At 38.4% G+C, this 22,322-nt stretch overlaps 2 protein-coding genes across 3 annotated transcripts; one reads left to right on the top strand and one right to left on the bottom strand.

Moving 5' to 3' along the window:
- Positions 1–1,503: 1,503 nt before the first annotated feature.
- scamp5a (secretory carrier membrane protein 5a) lies at positions 1,504–10,763 on the top strand. The gene is made up of 7 exons (XM_078257234.1): positions 1,504–1,712; positions 2,575–2,658; positions 2,818–2,937; positions 3,899–4,055; positions 4,150–4,251; positions 5,537–5,654; positions 7,882–10,763. Exons 2-7 carry the CDS (start codon positions 2,652–2,654, stop codon positions 8,068–8,070), a joined length of 693 nt encoding a protein of 230 aa, XP_078113360.1. The 5' UTR covers positions 1,504–1,712; positions 2,575–2,651; the 3' UTR covers positions 8,071–10,763.
- A 1,393-nt stretch (positions 10,764–12,156) lies between these two features.
- Positions 12,157–21,757, bottom strand: LOC144522287 (ubiquitin-conjugating enzyme E2 Q2-like). 2 transcript variants are annotated; one of them, XM_078257236.1, is made up of 13 exons: positions 21,521–21,757; positions 18,620–18,724; positions 18,411–18,533; positions 18,261–18,317; positions 18,003–18,152; positions 16,646–16,730; positions 16,482–16,542; positions 16,298–16,388; positions 16,150–16,208; positions 15,855–15,903; positions 15,678–15,773; positions 14,709–14,775; positions 12,157–14,618 (listed from the first exon to the last, which is right to left on the bottom strand). In XM_078257236.1, exons 1-13 carry the CDS (start codon positions 21,677–21,679, stop codon positions 14,587–14,589), a joined length of 1,134 nt encoding a protein of 377 aa, XP_078113362.1. In that variant the 5' UTR covers positions 21,680–21,757; the 3' UTR covers positions 12,157–14,586. The 2 variants fall into 2 exon arrangements, with proteins under 2 accessions (XP_078113362.1, XP_078113361.1); XM_078257235.1 differs by having other exon boundaries at positions 18,003–18,155; positions 21,521–21,756.
- Positions 21,758–22,322: the final 565 nt, after the last annotated feature.

The raw sequence follows: 22,322 nt of genomic DNA on the forward strand, positions 1-22,322 counted from the left end.
TACACAGCTTTTGTAGTTATGGAGTAGATACAGGCAGTGTGTGTGTGTGTGTTTCATTTTACCGCTTAAAAAATAGGCCTACCACTTTTTGCATCCAAGACTAAAAGAGCAGGGGAGGTCAACTTGTAACTAAAACAGGGCATGCTATAGCCTACATTCTACTTTTACAGTTCAGCGCTGACACATTACCTGAAGACTATTTTGATGCTGACATAAGGTCTGATTTAAAAAATCTTTTGTGTGTTGAGTAAAATCTGACCTTTTACAGCTTACAATCCATCATCCAAAGTTTACCTTGACACTGACTCTTAGTCCTACCAACACAAAGGCTTTTGTTAAAAAAAAAAGATAAACCAATCTTATTTGTCATGAACCTGCACAGACAAATCAACTGAAATCTTCCAGCAATTTAAATTACAAAATGTGATCTTAGAATTAAAGGATTCTTGCGTAGGCTTGAGTTAGAAAAACATGTGCATGCTTTAATTTCCAGCAGGACAGACAACTGTTATGTTCTTTTCTCATTCTTGCCATCTGGATCTGGATCTCATGCACCTTGAGCTCATTCAGAATTATTATGTTACAGTCCTAACAAAGACGAAGAAGTAAATTAATGTAAAACATTAAGTAAAATGAAATCTTCTGCTGCTTGTCTATACATCTTTTGCCATATGAGCCCTCTCTGCTTCTCAGATCATTAGCAGTCTGCTGACCATTCCAAACTAAACATGGAAATGAAGCATCATGCACTATAAAGCTTGAACAAACTTTCAGAAGATGTAAGACCTTGACTACCCTCAAGGGAGAGAGATTTTTCACAACCTAGCAACCCCAAAGTTGCTCTCAATAATGGTTTATAACTGATCTATAAAGTATTGGTAACTAATGTATCAATCATCTGATAATAAAGGCATGAATTACAACGTATAATCCCTTTAAGTGTTATAATATGATAATAAAATAATCTATTGAAATAATTATTATAACGTGGTACTGCAATTCTTCTGATATTCTTCGCTGTCTTTCACTAAACCATGAGCACTAAACATTATCCCCTTGCACTTATATATTTACAATTTTTGTAATTATTTAGTTGTTTTACCTTTTTTATTTAATATTGTTATCCATTTTATTTGTAGCCTATTTCAATGTTTTATGCTGTCTTTTCTGTTTGTTTTATTTTATGCTTTACTTATAGTTCTTTGAGCTGTTTCTGTAGGTTAGCCTATATGAAATGTGCGACACAAATATGCTACTTCATTGCCATGTTATTTGGACTGAAAAATGTAACTCTGATATAGGCTAAAGGTTGTATTCCCTGTGATATTATTATCCCTCAGTGTAGGACTGCCATAGGCTACACCTTTTTCTTTTCCGCTGTGATAGTAGCCTAGTATATTTAATAATGTGCTAACAGGCAGCCAATCAGATCAGATCGTGTAATGCCTTCTCTGATTTTCAGCACTGTGGACAGCATCAGCCAGGGGCGGGGCTTGTTGAAATATTCCGTTCCGATGTGCGTAAAGAAAAGACCTTACGTCACGTGACCGCCTTTTACTCCCAAATCCATCATTTGGGAATAACGTAACATATTTCGGTCTGAGCAGCGCCAGATCTGTCCGTTTCCTCCAATGTGTTTGAATGCAGATTAATCCAGGATGCTATTTAAACAAACGGAGGGATTCTAGCGACATTCTCGGACTAAACTGGAGGTAAGGCGTTTTAATCACTTACATGTAGGCTATTAGCCTACAGGAGGAGGGAAATTAATCTATTACAATAAATGGGATTCTATCTTCAGTAAAACCTGTAAAATCTGTATCCTGTGTGGTTTATTGTGAGGAGTTTGGGCTTGACCTGTTCAGCGCGTCCGAATGATGAGGAAGCACTATGTCGCACAGGCTGAAGGACGCTTCTCCATCGTTTGTAATCACGATGCACTGTGTCTTACTGCATCATCACTGCCCTCCGCCCAAAACAAATACACATAGAAGACAGTTTTTGCATCATTGCATAAAAACCAACCGGGGCCAGTCTGTTATTCATGGCAGTGATTGCTTTATTTTGTGGCAGAATAATGCCCTTCAGAGCTATGCTATTCCACATCCACCATCAAATGCATTGAAACGTGGCTTAGAAACACAATCAAATATAGCTTATTGGCAGGTTTAAGAGCTAAACAAATATCTTTATCATATGAAGTCCAATCTGTAAACTCTGTAGGCCTGTAACGCTTTTTTGCGCCCATGGGTTTATGAATATGCTACATTAGGAATCTCGACAAGGCCACACAGTTTCTAACCGCGCGGATTACACAGCTGTAATATGTGGCCAAAAATCATGTTTGTCTCTGTCGATTTAATTCATGATGCAGCAATAGGGATGGGTGCACTGGAAGGGCTAGCACCACCTCTAATCAAATCATGTTGGGATTTAAGTAGTTTATTCCAATGAAGTAGGTGCATGCATTCACAGTAAGGCCCATGGAGGTCTGTGGCCCTATTGCCTAAAGAGAGCAGTGTGAGTGAGTGATCATGATGCCCTTAATAAAACAGCTCTGTTCTTTCTCTGCAGTTTGGTTTTCAAGGCAGCTGAGATTGAAGTCTGTGTGCCTGCTGTTTGCAAGTGGAGGAAAATACTGAACGGTCATCATGGCAGGTAAGCTTTCTTAACTACATTGTGTGCATGTGCTTTTAGAGTCTAAGCACAAAACCAACCTATTTACAAATTGTAATCCTTCATGCAGCTGTCTTGATTTCTTTATGTATTTGGTGTGTGGGCACGGCAGCTCCGTTGAACTGTTTCTTTGTGCCCTAGAAAACAACTTCCCTCCCCTGCCTCGATTCATCCCTCTCAAGCCATGTTTTTACCAAGACTTCAATGAGATCCCAGACCAGCATCGCACAATGTGCAAGAAGATCTATTACCTATGGATCTGTGAGTGTACCTGCAGTAAAAGTTTGTGTATCGACTGTTGGCGTGCAGTACAGTTTCATATTCAGGCCTATTTCAACATTTTTGTTCAAAGTATAAGGTATAAGCTGTGAACCTGTCCACCGCTTCCGTGCTTTCATGCCAGTCCTTTGTTTTACCCAAAACATCATGAGACCAGATTGACTGGTCTCACTGTCACTGACACAGAGCCAATTAATATATTTTCAGTTTTTTTGTGTGCATTTTTATGCATAGATTGACATATTGTGTCTAAGTTTGTTTGACACATTTGCCATTTGCTCTTTGTTTTGAGAAACTAAATCTTTACAAATTTTAAACAGGAGATCAGGTTGATTTTTAACAACAACACCAGCTAATTTAATGTGAGGATTTGCTGCTTTTCTTTGTTGCAAATCATTGAAGATTGAATTTCTTTGAGTCTTGGTCGGGAAAAAAAAGAAGCAAGATATTTGAAGACATCTCAGGCTATGGGCAACTTGTCACAATTTCTTGTGGTTACATAGACCAAAGGACTAATCTATTAATCAAGAACATAATTGGCAGATTAATCAATTTAGAAAACAATTGTTAGTTGTAGCCCTTAGTGATAATAGTACATAATAGTAATGTGTCAAATTGTAATATTCACATGAGCATCATGGTATCTTTTTCATTATCACATAGGTTCTGCCATTTGAAAACAAGAATGTAAGTCTGGTTAATAAGTAGATTAGTCTACACAAAATGTTTGGTACATGTAGAGTAGAAACTGTGTGCTGTGTGTGCTACATTATAGCTTTAATATAGAACTGAAAATCTGGTGTTGAGTAGTTGCTGAAAATCATAGTAATTCAATCCTGCTGAATTATGAGTAATGCAGCCTGTCGGGTATTCACTATAGAGGCTTTTGTTTTCAGTTTGCCATGTTTTGGTCATCCTTGCACCTTCTCTTTGATGTTGACAGTGAATAGTGCCACACTGGCTGTTAATCTGATTGGCTGTCTGGCGTGGATGTGTGGAGGTGGCGGGGTGACCAACTTTGGGATGGCCTTCCTGTGGCTCATCCTCTTCACCCCCTGCTCCTACGTGTGCTGGTTCAGGCCCATCTACAAGGCCTTCAAGTGAGCTGGTCCTACTCTGAGCTTACTCAACATTTTGTACCTGCTTTTCTGCTGGATCACATGATTTCTGACATTTATTATTCTCTCTATGCAGGACAGACAGCTCTTTCAACTTTATGGCTTTCTTCTTCGTCTTCATGGCCCAGGTGGTGATCAGTATTATCCAGAGTGTTGGCATTCCAGGCTGGGGAGTGTGGTAAGAGCTTTGACAAACACAGATATCTAATATGTTTGACATGAAGCATAAATACAGATGGGTGCCAAATTGTTAATTTTAAAAAAGTGCCCCCTGACAAATTGTTCATTTAAAAAAGTGCCCCCTGACAGAAGTTCGGGATAAGCACCAAATGTCCTCAAATCCAAATTTCAAAGAAAGATGATTTATAGGCCTTTTGTATATTGATCTTATAAATATTAATGTTTGTTTATTAACTGGTCCCTGGCCTCTTGTCATTTTGCAAAAGTGTCTCTCAGGCAAAGCACGTTGAGTATCTCTATCACGTTTGAGGAATAGCAGGCTTGGACCCAAAAGTGCAGAGTGTGGAGGCGCGGAGGCAGTGAGCAGTTTTAGAAGGTTTATTTAAATTAAAAGGCTTACAATGAAAGGTGTCCTGAGGCAGGCAGGCAGGCAAAAAGGGAAGTCCAACAAAATTCAAAAAAACACTAGGAAGACTAGGAAACCAAAAACCACAAGGCCGAAGAGACGCAGGGAATGCCAACAGGAGAAACATTGATGAACCAACAACAGACACAGAAAGCAAGACTAAATACACAAGGTAATAAGGGTAGTAATTAGGGACAGGTGATATGAGGGATGAGGAACAGGTGAAACACATCAGGACGGGTCAGACAACCACAAAGGTGAGAAAACACAAGGCAGGAAGTAAAACAAGACATGACTCAGGAGAAACAGAGAAACTACAAAATAAAACAGGAAACTGAAGCATGAAAACATACAAATGGATAGAACACGGAAAAACAGAGAGCACAGAAAGAACACGGGTAACACACAACCATGACTAAACAACAGGGAAACATTAACACACAGGAAATGAATAGACAACATAAAAGAGGAAACTAAGTGACATGATAGTGGGAACAATACCACAAGGACTGATAACACAAAGACAAGCTGACAAGGGTGAGACAAGCAGGTAAGGACTACAGAGACACATGAGGCAATAAAAAACAAGGAAAGAGGGAATGAATACTAAAATAAACAGTGGCCTGCCTCAGACAATATACCTACATTTGTTTACATTTTTGGCAAATTGGGACCATTAAAAGTATGCTGAATTCGCTACTAGCAGTCCCTGTTTGCAATGTGCTCATGGATTTACAGACCACAGACCACCATGCAAAGTTTAAAAAACCTCCACCTAAACTAATAATTACACATATTTTCAAACTATTTTGTATTGTCATTGGTCATGAGTGCCATAGGTGTGAGATGTTACTAACTCTTTTGTTGTTCCCATCAGTGGCTGGCTAGCTACCATCAGTTTCTTCAGCACCAACATTGGCTCCGCTGTGGTCATGCTGATTCCCACCATCATGTTTACTGCGGTGGCTGTACTGTCCTTCACTGCCCTCGCAAAGGTGACCTTTACATTTCTTCTCTTCTTTAAGTCTTTAAGTAAAAGAAACTCTGAACTGTTTTAGCTTCTTCTCCAGAAGTAGAAATTAGCATTTTGTGGGCTTCATTTGGTAAAAAGGCTCTTTAAAGTTGAACTGAAATTCTTGTGTAAGGAATTATAAACTATTAAGATACTGCTACTATTATTATACTATTATACTACTATTTTGCATTATTTTCCATTTCTCAAAAGAGGATAAGACCGTTTTTCTATCTCCAGCTTTAGTCTCAGCTTCAAGCCTCTGGGTGGGCGTTTCACTTGGCAGTGGTTGGTTGACTGACATTTTAGGTCCAGTGTTGCTAGGAGACACGCTAGTAGTACAGCATAACCTTGTAGCCTACATACCCTGATACAAGTCATTGGTTATGGACTCATCAAGCTGTTAAGTTTGTATTCCACTCGAAAAGTGGAAGCTAGCAAACTAGGCTACATAGCTTTGACTCAGAAAGTAAAAGCTAATTAACCTAGCTTTCTAATGTTAGCACTGATTCCCTTCAAGTGGGAATTACTTTTTGTTTTTGTTATTTTAGCACCTGCTGAATCACTGCCAGCTCCCACACACTCAGTGTGTGCCACATTGTACAAAGAAGGGGGGGTCGAGCTAGCATTAGCTGTATTTTTCTTTCATTAGTCCAACTGCAGTGATGGCAAATTGGTCTAAAATAACAGCAACAAGTAGGCTAACCCTAGCACTTGTTATGTTAACCAGTGATTCGTATCCAAGTCGACTAGCAAACGATTTATCTGAGTTGGCACTAATGTGGAAGTGACTGGAAACCAAACCAATATGGATGCCTCACATCAGCCAGACACTATTGTTCAGTGTAATTAAAGGTCCCATGGCATGAAAATTTCACTTTATGAGGTTTTTTTAAAATTAATATGAGTTCCCCCAGCCTGCCTATGGTCCCCCAGTGGCTAGAAATGGCGATAGGTGTAAACCGAGCCCTGGGTATCCTGCTCTGCTTTTGAGAAAATGAAAGCTCAGATGGGCCGATCTGGAATCTTCTTCTTATGAGGTCATAAGGAACAAGGTTACCGCCCCTTTCTCTGCTTTGCCCACCCAGAGAATTTGGCCCACCCATGAGAGAGAGGCATCATGGCTTGGCATGGTTGGTCAAGGCCACACACCCACCCTCCACCTTGCCCCCCCTCTCTCCTCCTCAATAACATTCAAAGCTACAGACACAGAAATGGCACATACTAAGGAAAGCTCATTGTGGGACTGGCTCTAGTGGTAATTCTGCACCAAGGCTGAATTTCGGGAAAGAGACTTCAGATACAGTATTAGGGGACCACTGAGGCCTATATAAAAGCATCCAAAAAGCAGCATGTCAAAGGACCTCTAAACCTAAATTTAATTGATATGATGTTATTTTGTCAGTGCACAGTATTTTAATCCTCACACAACCAACTCTATAATCATATAACCTTCATGATGATGGGAACTTAAGTCATTGACATAGTATTCAGTCATATACAGTTTCTCGTCTTCCAAAAAAAAGACTTTCAATTCAGGAAGTGACATTCATTTTTAAAGTTTTTAACACTCTTAAAGTTCCACCCAGGCTAAATTATGAAGAGAGTTGGTCAGATAAAAAGAAACATATTTGTAAAAACATATTTTATATAGTTATAAAAGTTCTGTTTATGTGTAGAAGGTTAGCTAGCTAAATCTGGATCACTCACAGAGCTATAAGGCTAACTTAGTTCAAAATATTCCACCCTCCTATGTCTGTAGACCAATATAAACCAGTCCACCAAGGATAATTATTTGAGTGCCTGATGGCCAATATATTTACCTGATAGTTAAACACGTCAAAATTCTTATATAATGCAAAAAACGTGACAAATCCATATTTTTTTCCAAAACTGAGGTCAAAATGTTGCTGCATAATAAAAAATAATTTGAGTTCTCAAATCACAGATGGGTCCAAGCAAAGGCTCTGTCACCCGTCTGGTGGCCACCCACACAGACCCGACATCATCAGTGGTACAAACAAATTCATGCCATCTAGAGAACACTTATGTAGGGGGCGCTATCACTGCATGTAAAAAAATTAAAAGTTTCTTTTTCACTTCTTAGCAAAAATGATTTTAATTCAGTTTGACTTTAATACTGTAGATATTTTTTCCTGAAAGACAGTAATAATGGTAAAATGCCTTTGATATTACAACTTCTTTCGCAGGTTCATAACTTATACCGTGGCAGTGGTGGCAGCATGGGTAAAGCCCAGGAGGAGTGGGCCAGTGGGGCCTGGAAGAACCCCCACGTCCAGGAGGCAGCTCAGCAGGCGGCCATGGGAGCTGCACAGGGAGCCATGCAGCAGAACCAGTACTCAGCAGCTCCCACCTACAACTACGACGACCCGATGTAGGGCCAATGAGGAGGCCAGGCTGCTGAGTGGGAGAGATAAAAAGGGATCAGTTAAGAACACAAATCAGAATTAGGTGCCCTTCATTACAACACTGTACAAGCTGAATTCAACCAGAACAATGTAGAGAAAAGTCATGTTTTTGGTGGAAGTGTACTTTTATTGAATTCTGACACACATGGGAGTTAATAATTTAAGTCACTTCACATCTAAAATAATAGACGGTTATTTAAAAAGCAGTTTTTTTTCTCTCTTAAACTGCTCAACTTTAGCTGGTCAATGTGTGTGTAGCTTTCCAACGGAGACACATAATATAACTAAAACCCATCCTCTGAGCTTCATCCTTTTATTCAGGTAGGTTCACCTGTGGTCAGCACAGTGACTTCTCTGCCTATGCCTGTGTCCCACTTTTAAAACATCTTTTAATTGCCGTTGTAATGTGTTTTTTTTATTTAAAGTAGTAGCTATATTGTTAAGAGTTTTACTTTCATTAGCCTTAGGGTCATCAAATGCTAAATAAATTTGCTGATGACAAGTCTCAGTAGAGGGATGGTTTGACAATTTGGAAAATACGATTATTTACTTTTGTGCTGAGAGTTGGATGAGAAGATAGATACCACTCTCATGTCTGTACAGTTTAGATACTGGCCAATCTTTTTCTTATTATCTTAACTTTGTTACTTTTTTGTTGAAAAATACGAAGTTGAACTTGGCCAAAATCTTCAAATTTTTAAAAATTGCAAATTTAACAGGAAGATGAATAAAAGGACCAAATACTTTGTCTCTGACATGATTTAAATCATAAGACATTTGCTGGAAGTGATATCTAGCACAAAATGTATTGAGCATGTAGTTTTTCCAACTCAAAAGCTTTTAAATCCCAGAGAAAATAGTAACAGTTCATGTTTTGGTGACCTGATTGTGTTTTTTTCACTGATGTGAAGTTGCTCTGCGTCAGTGAACCTTTCAACATTTTTATTTAACATTCTCAGGAAAGATGTGATAGCGGGTTTTAAATTCTACCTGTAAAGCCCTAAGAGTGTCAACATATCAGGCTTGTCTCCTTTTAATCACCATTATTCATTGGTTTTGTCATTACACACTGGTTATGTGTTTAGCAAGTTGATTTCGGTGAAATGAATGATTATTACATGTTAAAGTGATGCACATGCAGTATTTAGGATTGCAGTTCATTGGATAAAACATTCCAAATCAACGTTGTACAGGTTAAAAGTGAATGAAAACCAAAACAATTGCAGGACATACAGTGAATATTAATAATCATTGTTGTAGGTGGTCATAGCATTGTATGAAGTGAAGTTTTCACCCCTTGGCAAATTCTCCCACTTACCCCTACATGTAAATGCTTAAATGAAGCTCTGGATTTCAGGCCTTATTGTGTCATTTCGTGGCTGTTGGTGTTATTCTATGAGTAGGTGTAATATGATATTTATATAAAAGAAAATATAAAATTCAAGCCAGTTATTTCTTCATGAGGTGAAATTGAAAGAGGGAATATCTGTGTGTCGCCGTTCAGTCAGAGCCTGTCATATTGATTTCAGTGTCACTCAAGTCTTCTTTGAAAACGTTAAGATTCAGTAGATGGTTATTACAGTAATATAGTATTAGACCTGAAACAGATGTGAAGAATCGTGTCTGAATGATCGTTATTTCAAAACCTGTGAGTTGTCTTGTCTGATTGTGATGATGTGGTATTCAATAGACTGTTTTACTTTTTAGTTGTTTTTTGTACCAACCTATACATTTTATGTGTATTTTGGATGATGTGTGGATGAGTTTGAAGCACATGTTTGTTGGCTTTCAATAAGTTTAGGTAACAGACTTTGAGTATTTATTTTTTTATTTTTATTATAATTTAATAAAAACTTAGATAATGTTTGGCACCTGTTGACATCAGTGCAAACTAAATCCACAGTGGAGCAATACAAACATAAATATATTAAACAGTAGACTTATAAGGATCAAGTGGGATCCTGTTGTGCAGGCTTCAAATAAAGACAAGCATAACATAAACTGTTATGAATTAATAAAATGGGCCTGTGTTGACACCACTTGTATAATTTTACAAATGCACAACATTTTCACCAGCAGATGCACACACAGTAGTTATGAACCCTGTAAACTGTACCACCCACACGCTCATCTGTTAGCAAATGCTAAAAGTTTAGCAGATCCGTTCTATAAATTAAGTGTGAAGTCTGCCAAAAGATGAACAAACTACTTTTCTGTGTGTAGCAAGTAATCAAGGTGAATTGTGAATCAGTCCAAACTTTTCTGCCATATGTATATACAGCACGGTTAATGTGATTATGGCAACTACAGCTGTATAGGTATCATGCAGCAGGAACTGCAGTGTACTGGATACTACTACTAACATTTAATGCTGCTGTATCAATGCTTCTGAAAGCCATTTCCCATTAGCTCCCACATGTCCTGTATGTTGTTTGATATGTATCATCATGTATTATATCATAACTGGATATAAATATATAATTACTTGAGGTGAGGAAAATATTTGTCATGGATAAACACATTCATTCATGCTCTAATTAGGTAAATTAAATGTTTGAGGAGGCTGTGTCTCCATGAGTGAAGTAAATGAGGAATACATTTTTGTGTATTACTTTTGTATAATTTGGTCTTACCCTAATAGATATTAAACAGTTCTTGTTGCATCCTGTGTTTTTATTTGATGCGTTTGCACACAGATCCTACATTTCTGTAGAAGAACCATGGATCTTTAGATTAGGTTATTTTTATGTTTAAAAAAGAAAATAAAAACTGCCACAAAACTTAAAACAAGACTGTTTTATCTAATAAAATAACGGAAAGCAGACCACAGCTAACGTACATTATAACACCCTCCTATCCAAAAAATAATAATTCTAAGCTTCATCTGGCCTCAAACAAAATATGAATTATTTATTGTGCCTGTGGTTAAACCTGAGTGAAACTCTAATTTAGTGTGAGCTACTCTGAACAGAGTGGCTCCTACTCTTGATGAATACTGAAATGTTGTTAAAGTATCGAATCACATCAACAACTCCAAAGGCCTTTAATGAATAGTTTGCTTTTAAAGGACAGAATAACCTGTTTTGAAAGTTAAATTATAAAATATATTCCTCAAAATAAACATGCTGCATGTTGTAGTTAGACTCAGGCAGGAGGTGTAATGTACAGTATACAATAACTTTGTTTATTTCACACAAGCTAGGGATAGACATGACTTCTGCTTTTCAAAGATCTGGGAATGATTTGGGCCGATGTTCCCACTGTCATGTGAATTGTAACTAAGTAGGCTATATTTACTCAAGTACTAGACTTAAGTACAGTTCTGAGGTACTTGTACTTTACTTGAGTTACTTATTTTGCAGGTTATTTTTCATATAAAACATGATACATTGCTCAGTAAAAAAAAAACAGCTCCCTTTTGAAGTCATTTTCACCTGGAATGGAGTCCTGAGTTTTATTTTCTTATGAAAAGTAAAATGCTCTACAATCATAATCATATAAGTGCCACAACCTGCCTTACTCTTTTTTGCCTCAATACAGAAAATATTGTAAACATTTAAATTAAAGAACAGGATGAAAACGTATTTCTGCACTATAAAATCTTATTTTCAGGACTTAATTAGAATGAGCCTTTTGCAAATTATACTTTGACCAACTAACAAAAATGCTGCTCACACATAAATCCTTAAGTTAAATATATATATTTAAAAATTAGGAAAGGATCTAATAAGGATCTGAAGACTTATTCAACCACCTGGAAAGAGACATCGCCTGTTATAATAAAACAATTCAAAATCAGGTAGATTTGAAAGAAAAATATCTGAATATGGCAACTAAAACGGTTGGCTTTCTCTGTTCTAGGGACTGTGGATGTTTATCAAACTGCGACTATATTCAAATTATTTGAGACCATTTTGATTTCAAGTGCCTCAGCGGCAATTGAGTTTTTTGCTTTGTCAACCTCGTCGTAAATACAAAAGATCTGTGATGTGAATTTGCGGGGCTGTAAGACAGGAAACATCACTTATACAAAATCAAATCAGTATGAAAGTCGTGTCAGCAGTAAATTATTTTATTCATTTAATAAAATATCAATATCAGCCCAATACATCTGCAATCCATTAAGTAACAACTGAAAAATAATACACAGGGGACCCCAGTAAAACAGCAATAATCTTAAAATTCTTTATTTATAAACTTGATGCAAGTTTACAAATTACTGTACATGGTCAACATTTCTTCAAATGGTAAATGAGAAATAAGAGAAAAACCAAAGCCAGACTTGATCATGTTTTGTTGGTGCCAGAAAATTGACAGTTATGTGATAAATGAATCTTTTCAACACAGTCCAGTTAGAGAAGTTGCAAGTCTATTCACCACGGCATCACTATCAAACTCCAACAGTCTCTTAATATCCCCTCTGACCAGTCTTGGCCCTTCAGGTGAGGACACTTCTTGATAATGAGACCTGTTGATTCCTCCCCCCTCAGCTATATCAGACATGTAACAAAGGATGTGTGCTGAGAAAAAAAAAAAAGCCTTTTTCCTGATTTTAAAATATTTCTCTCAGAATGCATTGGTTGTTATAATTGACCTTTCCAGGCACATTGTTGCCAGTTGTGCAAATATTTTTTTTATCAGGAATATCACACACTGAAATCAAATCTACTTATTATGATGTATGGTATTGATGAGCCATTACATGTGGGGTGGTCATCATGCTACTCCAATCCTGTCAAAAAAGGCATCCTTCTGTAAATGTCCTTCAACTTACATCACTTGGATTAAAAGAAATTTGGCCCATATTATAATAAAGCTCATTATACATTTTCTGTTTTTGACACCAGATCAGTCGGCAAGTAAGCCTAAACGGCAGAGGTACAGAGCATTAATAAATCCAAGAAAAGAACCCAATACTCAACATGTACGTGTACAGATTCCCCTCCTAAGTATTTGTTACCTGAGTTGCCATTCAAACATACTTTTGCAGACAGCGTTAACAAATAAACTGCAAAAGAGCCGACAGATTGATACAGTGTAGTGATGATGTACTACGGCATATTGCATGGTCAAAGTACAGTTTCATACAGAGTTTCAGGTCAGTTCTAAATTATCCTTGTTACACACCAAAAGCAATACCGAAACATATTTATGGTACATTGTTGTGGCAAAGAATGCCCTGCAAATAGTAGATGTTTTTGTAGCTCGAATCTAGCTGCATGTGACGCCATGTAACAGGGAAGCAGTTTTGAATGTAAACTGGGCAGGGGCAAACCACTACAATCAATGTATGCCAGGAAGATATGACACAGAAATATGCTGCTAAACTGGGCAAAATTATGGGGGAAAAAAATAAAATCACATCCAAACACACTTCGTTTATTCCCTCTAAAAAGCCAATCCCAGTGTGATACTGCTTAACAAAGTGACTGTAATCAAATCCAACTATCCTTTATAACAGCGGTTGAGAGGAGGCTCCCGTGCAGTATGCTGTTAGCTTTGCACATACAGGGCTTCATTTTCAGCATCAAATGAGGCATCAACCACTGCAGCTTTAGTGAAACTGAGTGCTTGTAGGGCCTTGTTGTGTTAACAGGAATGAGGCAAAAAGCGCTCTTTAACTTCATTAGATCTGTTACAATTTCCAAAATGACAGTCGTCTTCTGGTGAAAATATATCTATGTATCCTCTTCTCAAGGTATGCAACATGCAGATTCTGAGATATTTCATGTCCATTGGCGCCGTTTTATTATGAACCACTGGTGGATTTGTTCACAGACAACAGTTAAATCTTAGTTTAACAACCCAGCCCGATATTCTTCACATATTTCTAAAAAGAGCTAAAAGATAATCGAGTGGTAGGTCATCTCAATTATAAGATAAGCTTCCAAAATATGAAATGTATTTATTTATTTATTTATTTATTGTCTAGGATGCTCAAATAATAAAAACAATTGCTGGATAATATTTCTACAATATTTGCATTTATGTACCAGTTCATTTCCAAAAGAAAAAAAAGGGGAGAAAATTGTGGCCAATAAAAACAGGTGCAGGGAGGTGCCACATCAAGAGCTTCAGTATCAATCTTCTGTTAAAATTTCCATTTAAAGAGGGATAACTGACTGTTTGTGAAGCCCACTTTGTCAAAGCAGCTAAAGAAAAAGCATTTCCCCACATTTCAAGTGAGAAAAGTTTTTTGTTGTTGTTTTTTTTAAAGACAAATGAGCATATTTTGAAAACTAGTGATACCCTCTCATCATCCTCCTCACCAAAACACTGAGGGGAGAAGCAAGGTGATACCAGAAAAAAGTCTTTTTCCTGGAGCGGGCGAAGGAATACTTGTCAGATGAGCCAACGAGATGGTTTCCGTGAGAAAGATGATATATCCCCAGTTAAGTCAGAAGGGGGGGGGGGGGAGAATATTCCAAAGAAAACAAGATACTTTGACCCAAAGACATTTTCCCAGTGCATAGTGGTAGTAGCTCCTTATCCGTCCTCTTTAGGTGGTGTGTACCAGCCTGTAAAAACAGAAAGAGAAACCCCTTTGCCAACGGATCCATACCACTGTATGTCAACAGAGGCCCAAACATTTAGGAATATTTACTCACCATTCTTTTCATGTATTTGCACAAGGGATTTGTACGACTGTTGTGCTCTGGCAAGATTGTACTGGTTCTGGAAAACATATAATGTTCTGTTAGATGCACAGAAATTGCTCGCTAAACAACTACAAACACAAAACATAATGTTCCTGGTTCGTGTCTGAACTTTTCTGCATGTCATTCCCCATCTCTCTCTCCCATAATTTACTCTTGTCATCTTTCTAATATTGGCTCCAATAAAGGCATAATATGGCAAAACGCATAAGTACCCTTTACTCCTCCAAAGTTTAACTATGTCAGGTCTGCGGGAATAGCCTCTACGGCTAATGTATCCAGGTACAACACACTTTAAATGACGGGTGTAAATGGGACCTATGATTTAACATGAGATACTTTTCCCTTCACCTGATTGCTTCACTGAAACACCACTGCTACACAGTTAGGTGTCTAAGGGCCTCAGTATGCTTCAAATATACTGCTTGTTCAATCGTCAAACAACGACTGAAACAGCCTCCCACTCCACCATCATTTTTCAGACAACGAATTGTCGTGTGTACATCATGAAAGTCTTTGATGAGAAACTGTCCTAAAGTGTGGCTGGGTATTCCCATTTATAGGATTCACAGCCTTTTTGGTGTGTGGTCATTTGAAATAGCTAGAACACTTTTTTTTTTTTTTTAAGATTATCCTTTGGGCTTTCCAGGCTCCATCCATACAGGACAGCTGAAGACATGAAAGGGGGGAGAGAGAGAGAGAGAGAGGGGGGGAATGACATGCAGCAAAGAACCACAGGGCGGAGTCGAATCCGCGGCTGCCACGCCGAGGAGCTAACCCCCCACACACGGGCGCCTGCTCCACCAGGTGAGCCACCCAGGTGCCCGCTATAAACACGTTTGCCTTAAAATGCGTTTTCGAAATGTTGTGAACCCTCATGAATTTTAAGCACACTGAGATCTGACTAATAACATCAGTTACCTTATTGGCTCCAAACTGCACCCTGGCTTTTCCTTTAACCAGAGTTGCATTTATCTGCATAATGACAGATTCTATGGAATAGGCACTGCTCCAGCCCTAAAAACACACACACAAAACCATTAATGCTGTTTAAGTTGAGGAAAGTTGTCTTAGAATTTATATAACTCATTCACAAACCTGTTTTGTGAGAAGCTCCATGCACAAGGCCCCTCCTCCTAGAACATAACTGAAACAACAACAATCAGTACAAAGAATGACTGTTAATTAATATATATTAAAAGCAGGTATGTACATTTGATCACGTAAGTGTTCGCTTGGCCCTTTTTGCTACTTTGTTCAAACTGAATTCACAATATCTTGGTTTGCTTTGTGGGAGATTTTCACAAAGAGACCATTTGAATCTAAAGAACTGTTGTGAATGCAACTTTTGGATGTACCAAGAAATTGTGGGGGGGTATTACTACACACTCACCCTCCGGAGAGCACAGGTGAGACAACCCGTACAAAAGGTGGGTCAAAAGGAAAGTTATCCTGTCATATGAAGAAAAACAAACAAACTTTGAGTCTCGAGAAAACTTTTCCCAAATAAAACAATTGACAATTATTATTACGGGACTCACTTTATAAGAGAAATTGAGCAGAATGTAGTCCACTCCTTCCTTTTCTTTCAAGACCTGCAAGTCACTATGTAATGGACTATCTGGGTCTACCCTGTAAAAAAAGAACGACAAGTCAAATCTAACAGAAAGCACTATACAACACAATATTTGAAAATTTAAAAAGCCACTGAATGTGAGAACTTACGTCCTTAACTTGACGTGCCATTCATAAAGGCTGTCACCGACTAGTTCGACTGAATAAATACCTGTGAAATACATGACACAAACACAGAGCTTCACTTCAATCTGCTGAGGAGATGTTAAAACAATAAAAGTCACCACTGTGGGGAAGTATGTCATTGCCGTCACCTGTCTTGTAACTCTGTGATCTGTAGATCTCCCTGAGTTCCTTCATTAGGCGGTCTGAGGCTTGCACAGAGCCAGACACTGCACCCTGCAACATAAATCACAAAGGAGAATCACACCGATGGTAAGACACCTGGACAAACAAGAAGAAGCAGTATACTATAAAAAGGTTAACAGGGCTACATCAGGGTAATCACAAATCCTGACGTGAAAGTCTGTCAATCGATGGCAGCATAAATTGATTCATTTTCAAACACTTGAAAGGACAACCAACTTCCCAGTGAAAAACAAGTTACTAAGTTGCTAAACTTTTCTACCATAAGCCCACAAGAGACACCTTTGATCATAAAGCGTACCCATGCAGTAATGATAACAGTTATTTTAAGATACTGACCTTTAAATAATCTAAATAAATTCAGCAATTTGAATCAGTTCAGTTTTTTTTCTTTTTTTATTAAGTTTGGATCATTTCCACAACTACATTCTGGTGTTTTCCCCCCTGATTTCAGCATGCATCTTTTATCTACTGCAATGCCTGATAATGTTGGACTGTGCTGCTGAAAAAGTTAAGAGCTCACTAAACTTTTTGCTGGACAGCCTAGCTTTTCTTTCTGCTGGAGCCCTCTGCGGCAGCAGCCACACTGTGTCAGCAGTGAAAGGAACGATGAGTCTGCGTTTTGGACACAGTGCTATACTGTTGATCTGAACATGGTGAAACTGACAGAAGGAAGAAAAAAAAGAATGTGTGTCCAGTGGCTATAGTTTAATCCTGTACTAGTGTGAAACTATCCAGGAGAAGGGTTGGGTTCCAGAAACAGTTCCATTTTGCCAAACGGTTCCTGGTTGATAACAAAATATCCAGATTCTCTAAACTCCAACGCTAACGAATCTCTTACCGAACCTTTTATCTCTCTATACAGAGCAATGTAGAAAACAATTGATCCATGAAGCAGAAACATTTCTAATATATAGAAGGATCTCATTTCCAGGTTGTGAACATTATTTGGGATGCCACTAGAAAGTACAGTGTTTCAGACAAACGGTTATAACCAATGTAAATTGACTCTTTTGAGTTTTAGCTTTTTACAACTTAAGTTACCTATAAATGTGAATCCTAATTACATTTGATAAGGTAGGCCTATATGAAAGGACTTGGATTCAGTAAGTGGATTGGATACTGGATTCAGATTGAATAAAATGCTATCTAGGAGACTCCCACATTTTTGTGATGAGTGGTACTGAGGTTGCTGCCAAAAGTTAACAATCAAAAAGAGAATTTACAGTGAAAGAAGCTCCTCCACTTACAGTCACAGTCAACAGAACTTAATAAAGAAAAACCATGACCTGAATGAGCACTTACATTCAAGTGATCCTGTCTCTGGTTTTTACGAATCTTCTCCAAGATGGCCAGATTCTCTTTTTCTATCCCGTCATCTTCTGACTTTTTTCCATCAACTGGCTCCTCTTCTTTCATGTCGTAATGGTCCAGATCTTGGTCCAGATCAATGTCCTGCTGTCAGTGTATCAATTATGTTTAGAAACAGGATTTAAAACAAATTACACCATTAAGCTATGAAGAATATTAATTCATTATTCAGTCATTAATACGCATAGGTACCTCTGCCATTTCTTCCTCTTCTTCCTCTTCAGATGTCACCTCATCTGATGGCCCATTCTGGAGCATGGTAAAACATTGTGAGTTGACAAGCAGTGAGTTTTCAAATGCAACAAAAACACATTGAATTTTACTCTGGCTTTAAGTGAGTACCTTTCGCTCCTGGGTAATCGGGCCAGCAGGTAGAGGCTGGTCAAGCATTTCTACATCTGGATGTTGTGGCAGGTTGTAAAGCCGACAAAGATCACAAATGAGGCGCTTCAACTGCTGAAGGAGCTGTGGGTGTAATCAGCAACAAAAAAAAATAAGACATTAATATTGAAAACCAAACTGCAACAACTGTAACAATTCTACCAACTTACCAATGTGGTGCCTTTTCTCACATCCTCTAGGCGCTCCAACACTTCAGCCAGACTAGGATCATCAGAGTCAACAAACCATATTGGGGGTGTTGAGGGATAGGATTCCTGCAACAGAGTCAACAGTAGGACATGGAAATGAAGTCAGTCATGCTTGTTTGTTAATAGCTTTATTGTCTACAGATTGTATATTAACACTAAACAGAGAACTCTGCGTTTATGAAACCAAAATGTTGCCCAGGGATATCTAATCTACATAAAATGTTAAAAGTTTATTCCAAAGCTATAAATGATTTCAGACCAAATGTTACAGTTGTCATCATGTGTGACCTTCAGTTTAAATGACTGAAGATGCAAGAGAATGACTTATAAAAGGGTTTATTCTTCATTCTAGGAGATTATGGTATAGTGGGGGGGAAAAAATATAGTTGGACTGTTGTGTAGTGTAGCAAGTAAGCTCAAGCTGTGCGGAATGTACGTCATGTAATGTACTGGTCATTTTCAGTGGTAAGGATTAGGGGAGTAAAGATTCACAGATGAATCAGTATCCGGTTGTATTATCACAGATACGTCTACACTGATACATGGACCCCTGGATCTATCTAAATGGACCAAGAATCGGCCGATGGCCCGATCCTAACGTTACAAATCGGTTGACTGAAGCTTTGCTGTCAAATTAACGAAGCTGCTGCTGTGTGTGCAATGCCAGAAGCGTGTGCGTGTGTGAATGTGCGCAAAGGGTCATTCATGCTCGGGGTGGCAAGGATCGCAGAAAAAAAAAACACCTCTATGTGCTACTGCTAGGTTTCATCAAATGAAATCGCACTGAATCATTGTCATCGGACAACTCAAGACAGTTGTATAATTAGGTTAGTCGTGCGAGGCTTTAAAGTACTGTGCATTGACAATATAGCTCTACAACCATTACATTGGATCTTATATACCTTGAATGACAGACTGTGGCTGACATGAGGCTTCGAGGCTTTCTGTCTTGTCAAGCGCCAAGTCACATATATCAGAGCTTTCAGGAAAATTGGAAGCATTTCAATGACTTGTTGAAGTGAATGCTAATCAACATTTCAGTTTCTTTCATCTCCTTATCTTTTTGGGATCTAGCACTAAGCATCAAAAACCCAAATTCAAAGAAGACACTCACATTGGATCATGTCCCATACAACCTGGTCAACACATCAGTGTATCAAGGCAGCGGATCTCAATCCTTATCCCCGGTACTAAAATCCCAGCATATTTTCCATCTCTACCTGCTCTTCTTATAACTGATTAGCTAAATCAAGTGGATTAAGCCACTGTATAACTGCTGTGTAACTGCTGTGTAACTGCTGTGTAACTGCGTGAGGATGCTTAAAGAGGAAGATGTGGTCAGGATGTTAGGATGAGTGATCTGCAGCACCACCTGAACCATACACAAATACAGGAGCCATGACAAGAGTGAGCCTAAGTAATAAGGGACATTATCTATACTTTCTGATGGTTAAATTCAAGTGTTGCACAAGATTGAAGATTATTTCCATTACTTATAATGTATTTACAGGAAGTGTGCTGGGCTTTGAAGCCAATTTGACATAGAGGCCAAACGGTGGCATTACATGTTCTGTGTCCGTCACGTGATATTCTCTGGCCCAAAATGACTTTTTACCATAGACTTACATTGCGAAAGAAACATCTGGCTATATATGTCTTTTTTTACAGCGTCACAACCTCCGCGAAACGATTCATTTCATTATCAGAATTTGATCCATTCGATCAGATAACATTTGGAAAGTCTAGAAGAGACGCATCATTAAATCATTTAATCCCCATTCAAGTTAGCCTGAGTGCTAAACCAGAAGTAGCCGGCTGTGTCGGTTGGAGTGTCTAGTTCGCCTGCTCTAAGGGCCACACAATGCGGAAGCAGTGCCGATCATCCGGGTAATTTTGGCAAACAGTTGAACTTTTTTTGGCTTCATGCGCCACTTCAACGGGGCTCCACCTTGAACGCTGTATCCAGTTCTTATTGTACATCCATGCCATAGACATTGTCGTCATGCTAAATATGTCTTTTACCTGTATAAATATCGAATGTTAACAAAAGAAAATATAATTTATTTATGCAAATTAACTTTTCATCCATCCACATGACGGTCATTACGCTTACAAACGAGGCCACGCCCACTTAGGAAACAGGAAGTGTGTACCGTTTCATGCCATTGGCGCAGCTTGTAATGCTCTAACGTTATCTTTAGTTAGGGCATCTTTGGTATAATACGATTGCAGACTCATTAATATCTATTCTACATTATATCGCTTTCCACATATTTTGGTGTCCTGATAAAGGAACCATTAACGTCACAGCTTTAATAAGTCCGCCACAGGGATCGGTCTATTTACTGAAAAGGCAGAAAACCAACATCCCATTAAACCTCCTCTATTAGCTAAACGTTAACGATATTAAGGGGACATTCAGCGGTATGCCTGTTCAGATAGATGTGTTCTTTGAAATATTTATATTTTTAAAACAGCTGTGATGTAGTTAAAGTCCCCATATGACTTAGCTAAAACCCGTTAAAATTAAACTAGATACGGTTCAGAAGTATGAAAGTTAGCAGCCGTAGTGCTGCAAACAGTAACGCAGTTATTGTGGCTAACAAGACAGGCTAGCGTCAACGTTACTAAACGACGTTTCCTTGAACACTTTTTCAAAGTGGATTTAACACTGGCGCTTTGTTGGCTTGTTTATAAACGGGATTATTTAAACCTTGATGGCTTTAAACACAAAATGAAAATAAAAGCGAACACTTTAATCGTAGTTCATTTGTAAACACGGAACCTTCCGCGGAATGATTTGGTTTCAGTCGATAGTCAGTGGCTTAGGTTAGCTTGTGCGCAGAGCTGGCCTGGACTCACCGTGATGTTGCAGTGAATGATCAGCAGCTTCTCTCCTGTTACGTTAAATTGGCAACTAAGTTCATCGGGTTTCCAGTCTATTATTCTGAATCGTTCGTGGTTTGGGTCAAAAATAGACTCCAAAAACTTCAATTCGGCCTTCAGCCCCGAAACCGACATCTTCTACTCATCTCAAACCACCAGGCCGCTGGCAGAGGGGAAGTCGGGGCGGAATGTGACCGCGCAGTTAAGTCGGGTCTACGGATCTCGCACATTAGCGTGAGAACAACAACAAAGGGCTGGAGGGTTAGGTCTATGATGAACACTGTCAGTGGTATTTGACAGTTATGACACTTTAAATTAACTTAATTATATTTTGTTTTAATGTTTGTTGTGTTAGTTTGTTATTATTTCATGACATGATTTTATTTAGCACTCATTTCGTAGTTGTGCTTACAACCTGGAGCCCATATATAGGGCCTACATACAATAAATATGCAAGATATAATATGCAAGCAAACAAAACCTTTAGAATGTTTAAAAAAAAAAAAAAAAAGCAAGGTTGGGTTACCAATAGAGTAAAGCGGGCAGCTGGCCTGGGGACCTAGACCTCTAGGGGCCCCAAAAGACGCAGGTTAACTGTGTGTTGGTTGGTTGGCTTTGGATTAATTGCAAATTTCTTTGGGAATACTGTGCTCACAGGTTGTTTATGGCTTAATAAAAGTGTGCATAATCAAACTGTCATTCAAAAATAGGTTTTCAGTAAAGGACTACTGGTTGGTTTCTGGGCCTATGTGCAAAATATAATAAAGCTACCATTTAT

Source organism: Sander vitreus, chromosome 8, assembly GCF_031162955.1.
Source record: "Sander vitreus isolate 19-12246 chromosome 8, sanVit1, whole genome shotgun sequence".
NCBI classification, from domain to species: Eukaryota; Metazoa; Chordata; class Actinopteri; order Perciformes; family Percidae; genus Sander; species Sander vitreus.

Coding starts and splice junctions, on each gene's coding strand:
- scamp5a (XM_078257234.1), top strand. Junction 4,252..5,536: donor ATTCCAGGCTGGGGAGTGTG/GTAAGAGCTTTG, acceptor TGTTCCCATCAG/TGGCTGGCTAGCTACCATCA. Junction 5,655..7,881: donor CCTTCACTGCCCTCGCAAAG/GTGACCTTTACA, acceptor CTTCTTTCGCAG/GTTCATAACTTATACCGTGG.
- LOC144522287 (XM_078257235.1), bottom strand. CDS start 21,679: ATGTCGGTTTCGGGGCTGAAGGCCGAATTGAAGTTTTTGGAGTCTATT. Junction 18,156..18,260: donor AAGAGGAAGAAATGGCAGAG/GTACCTATGCGT, acceptor ATACACTGACAG/CAGGACATTGATCTGGACCA. Junction 16,389..16,481: donor TGGCACGTCAAGTTAAGGAC/GTAAGTTCTCAC, acceptor CTTTTTTTACAG/GGTAGACCCAGATAGTCCAT.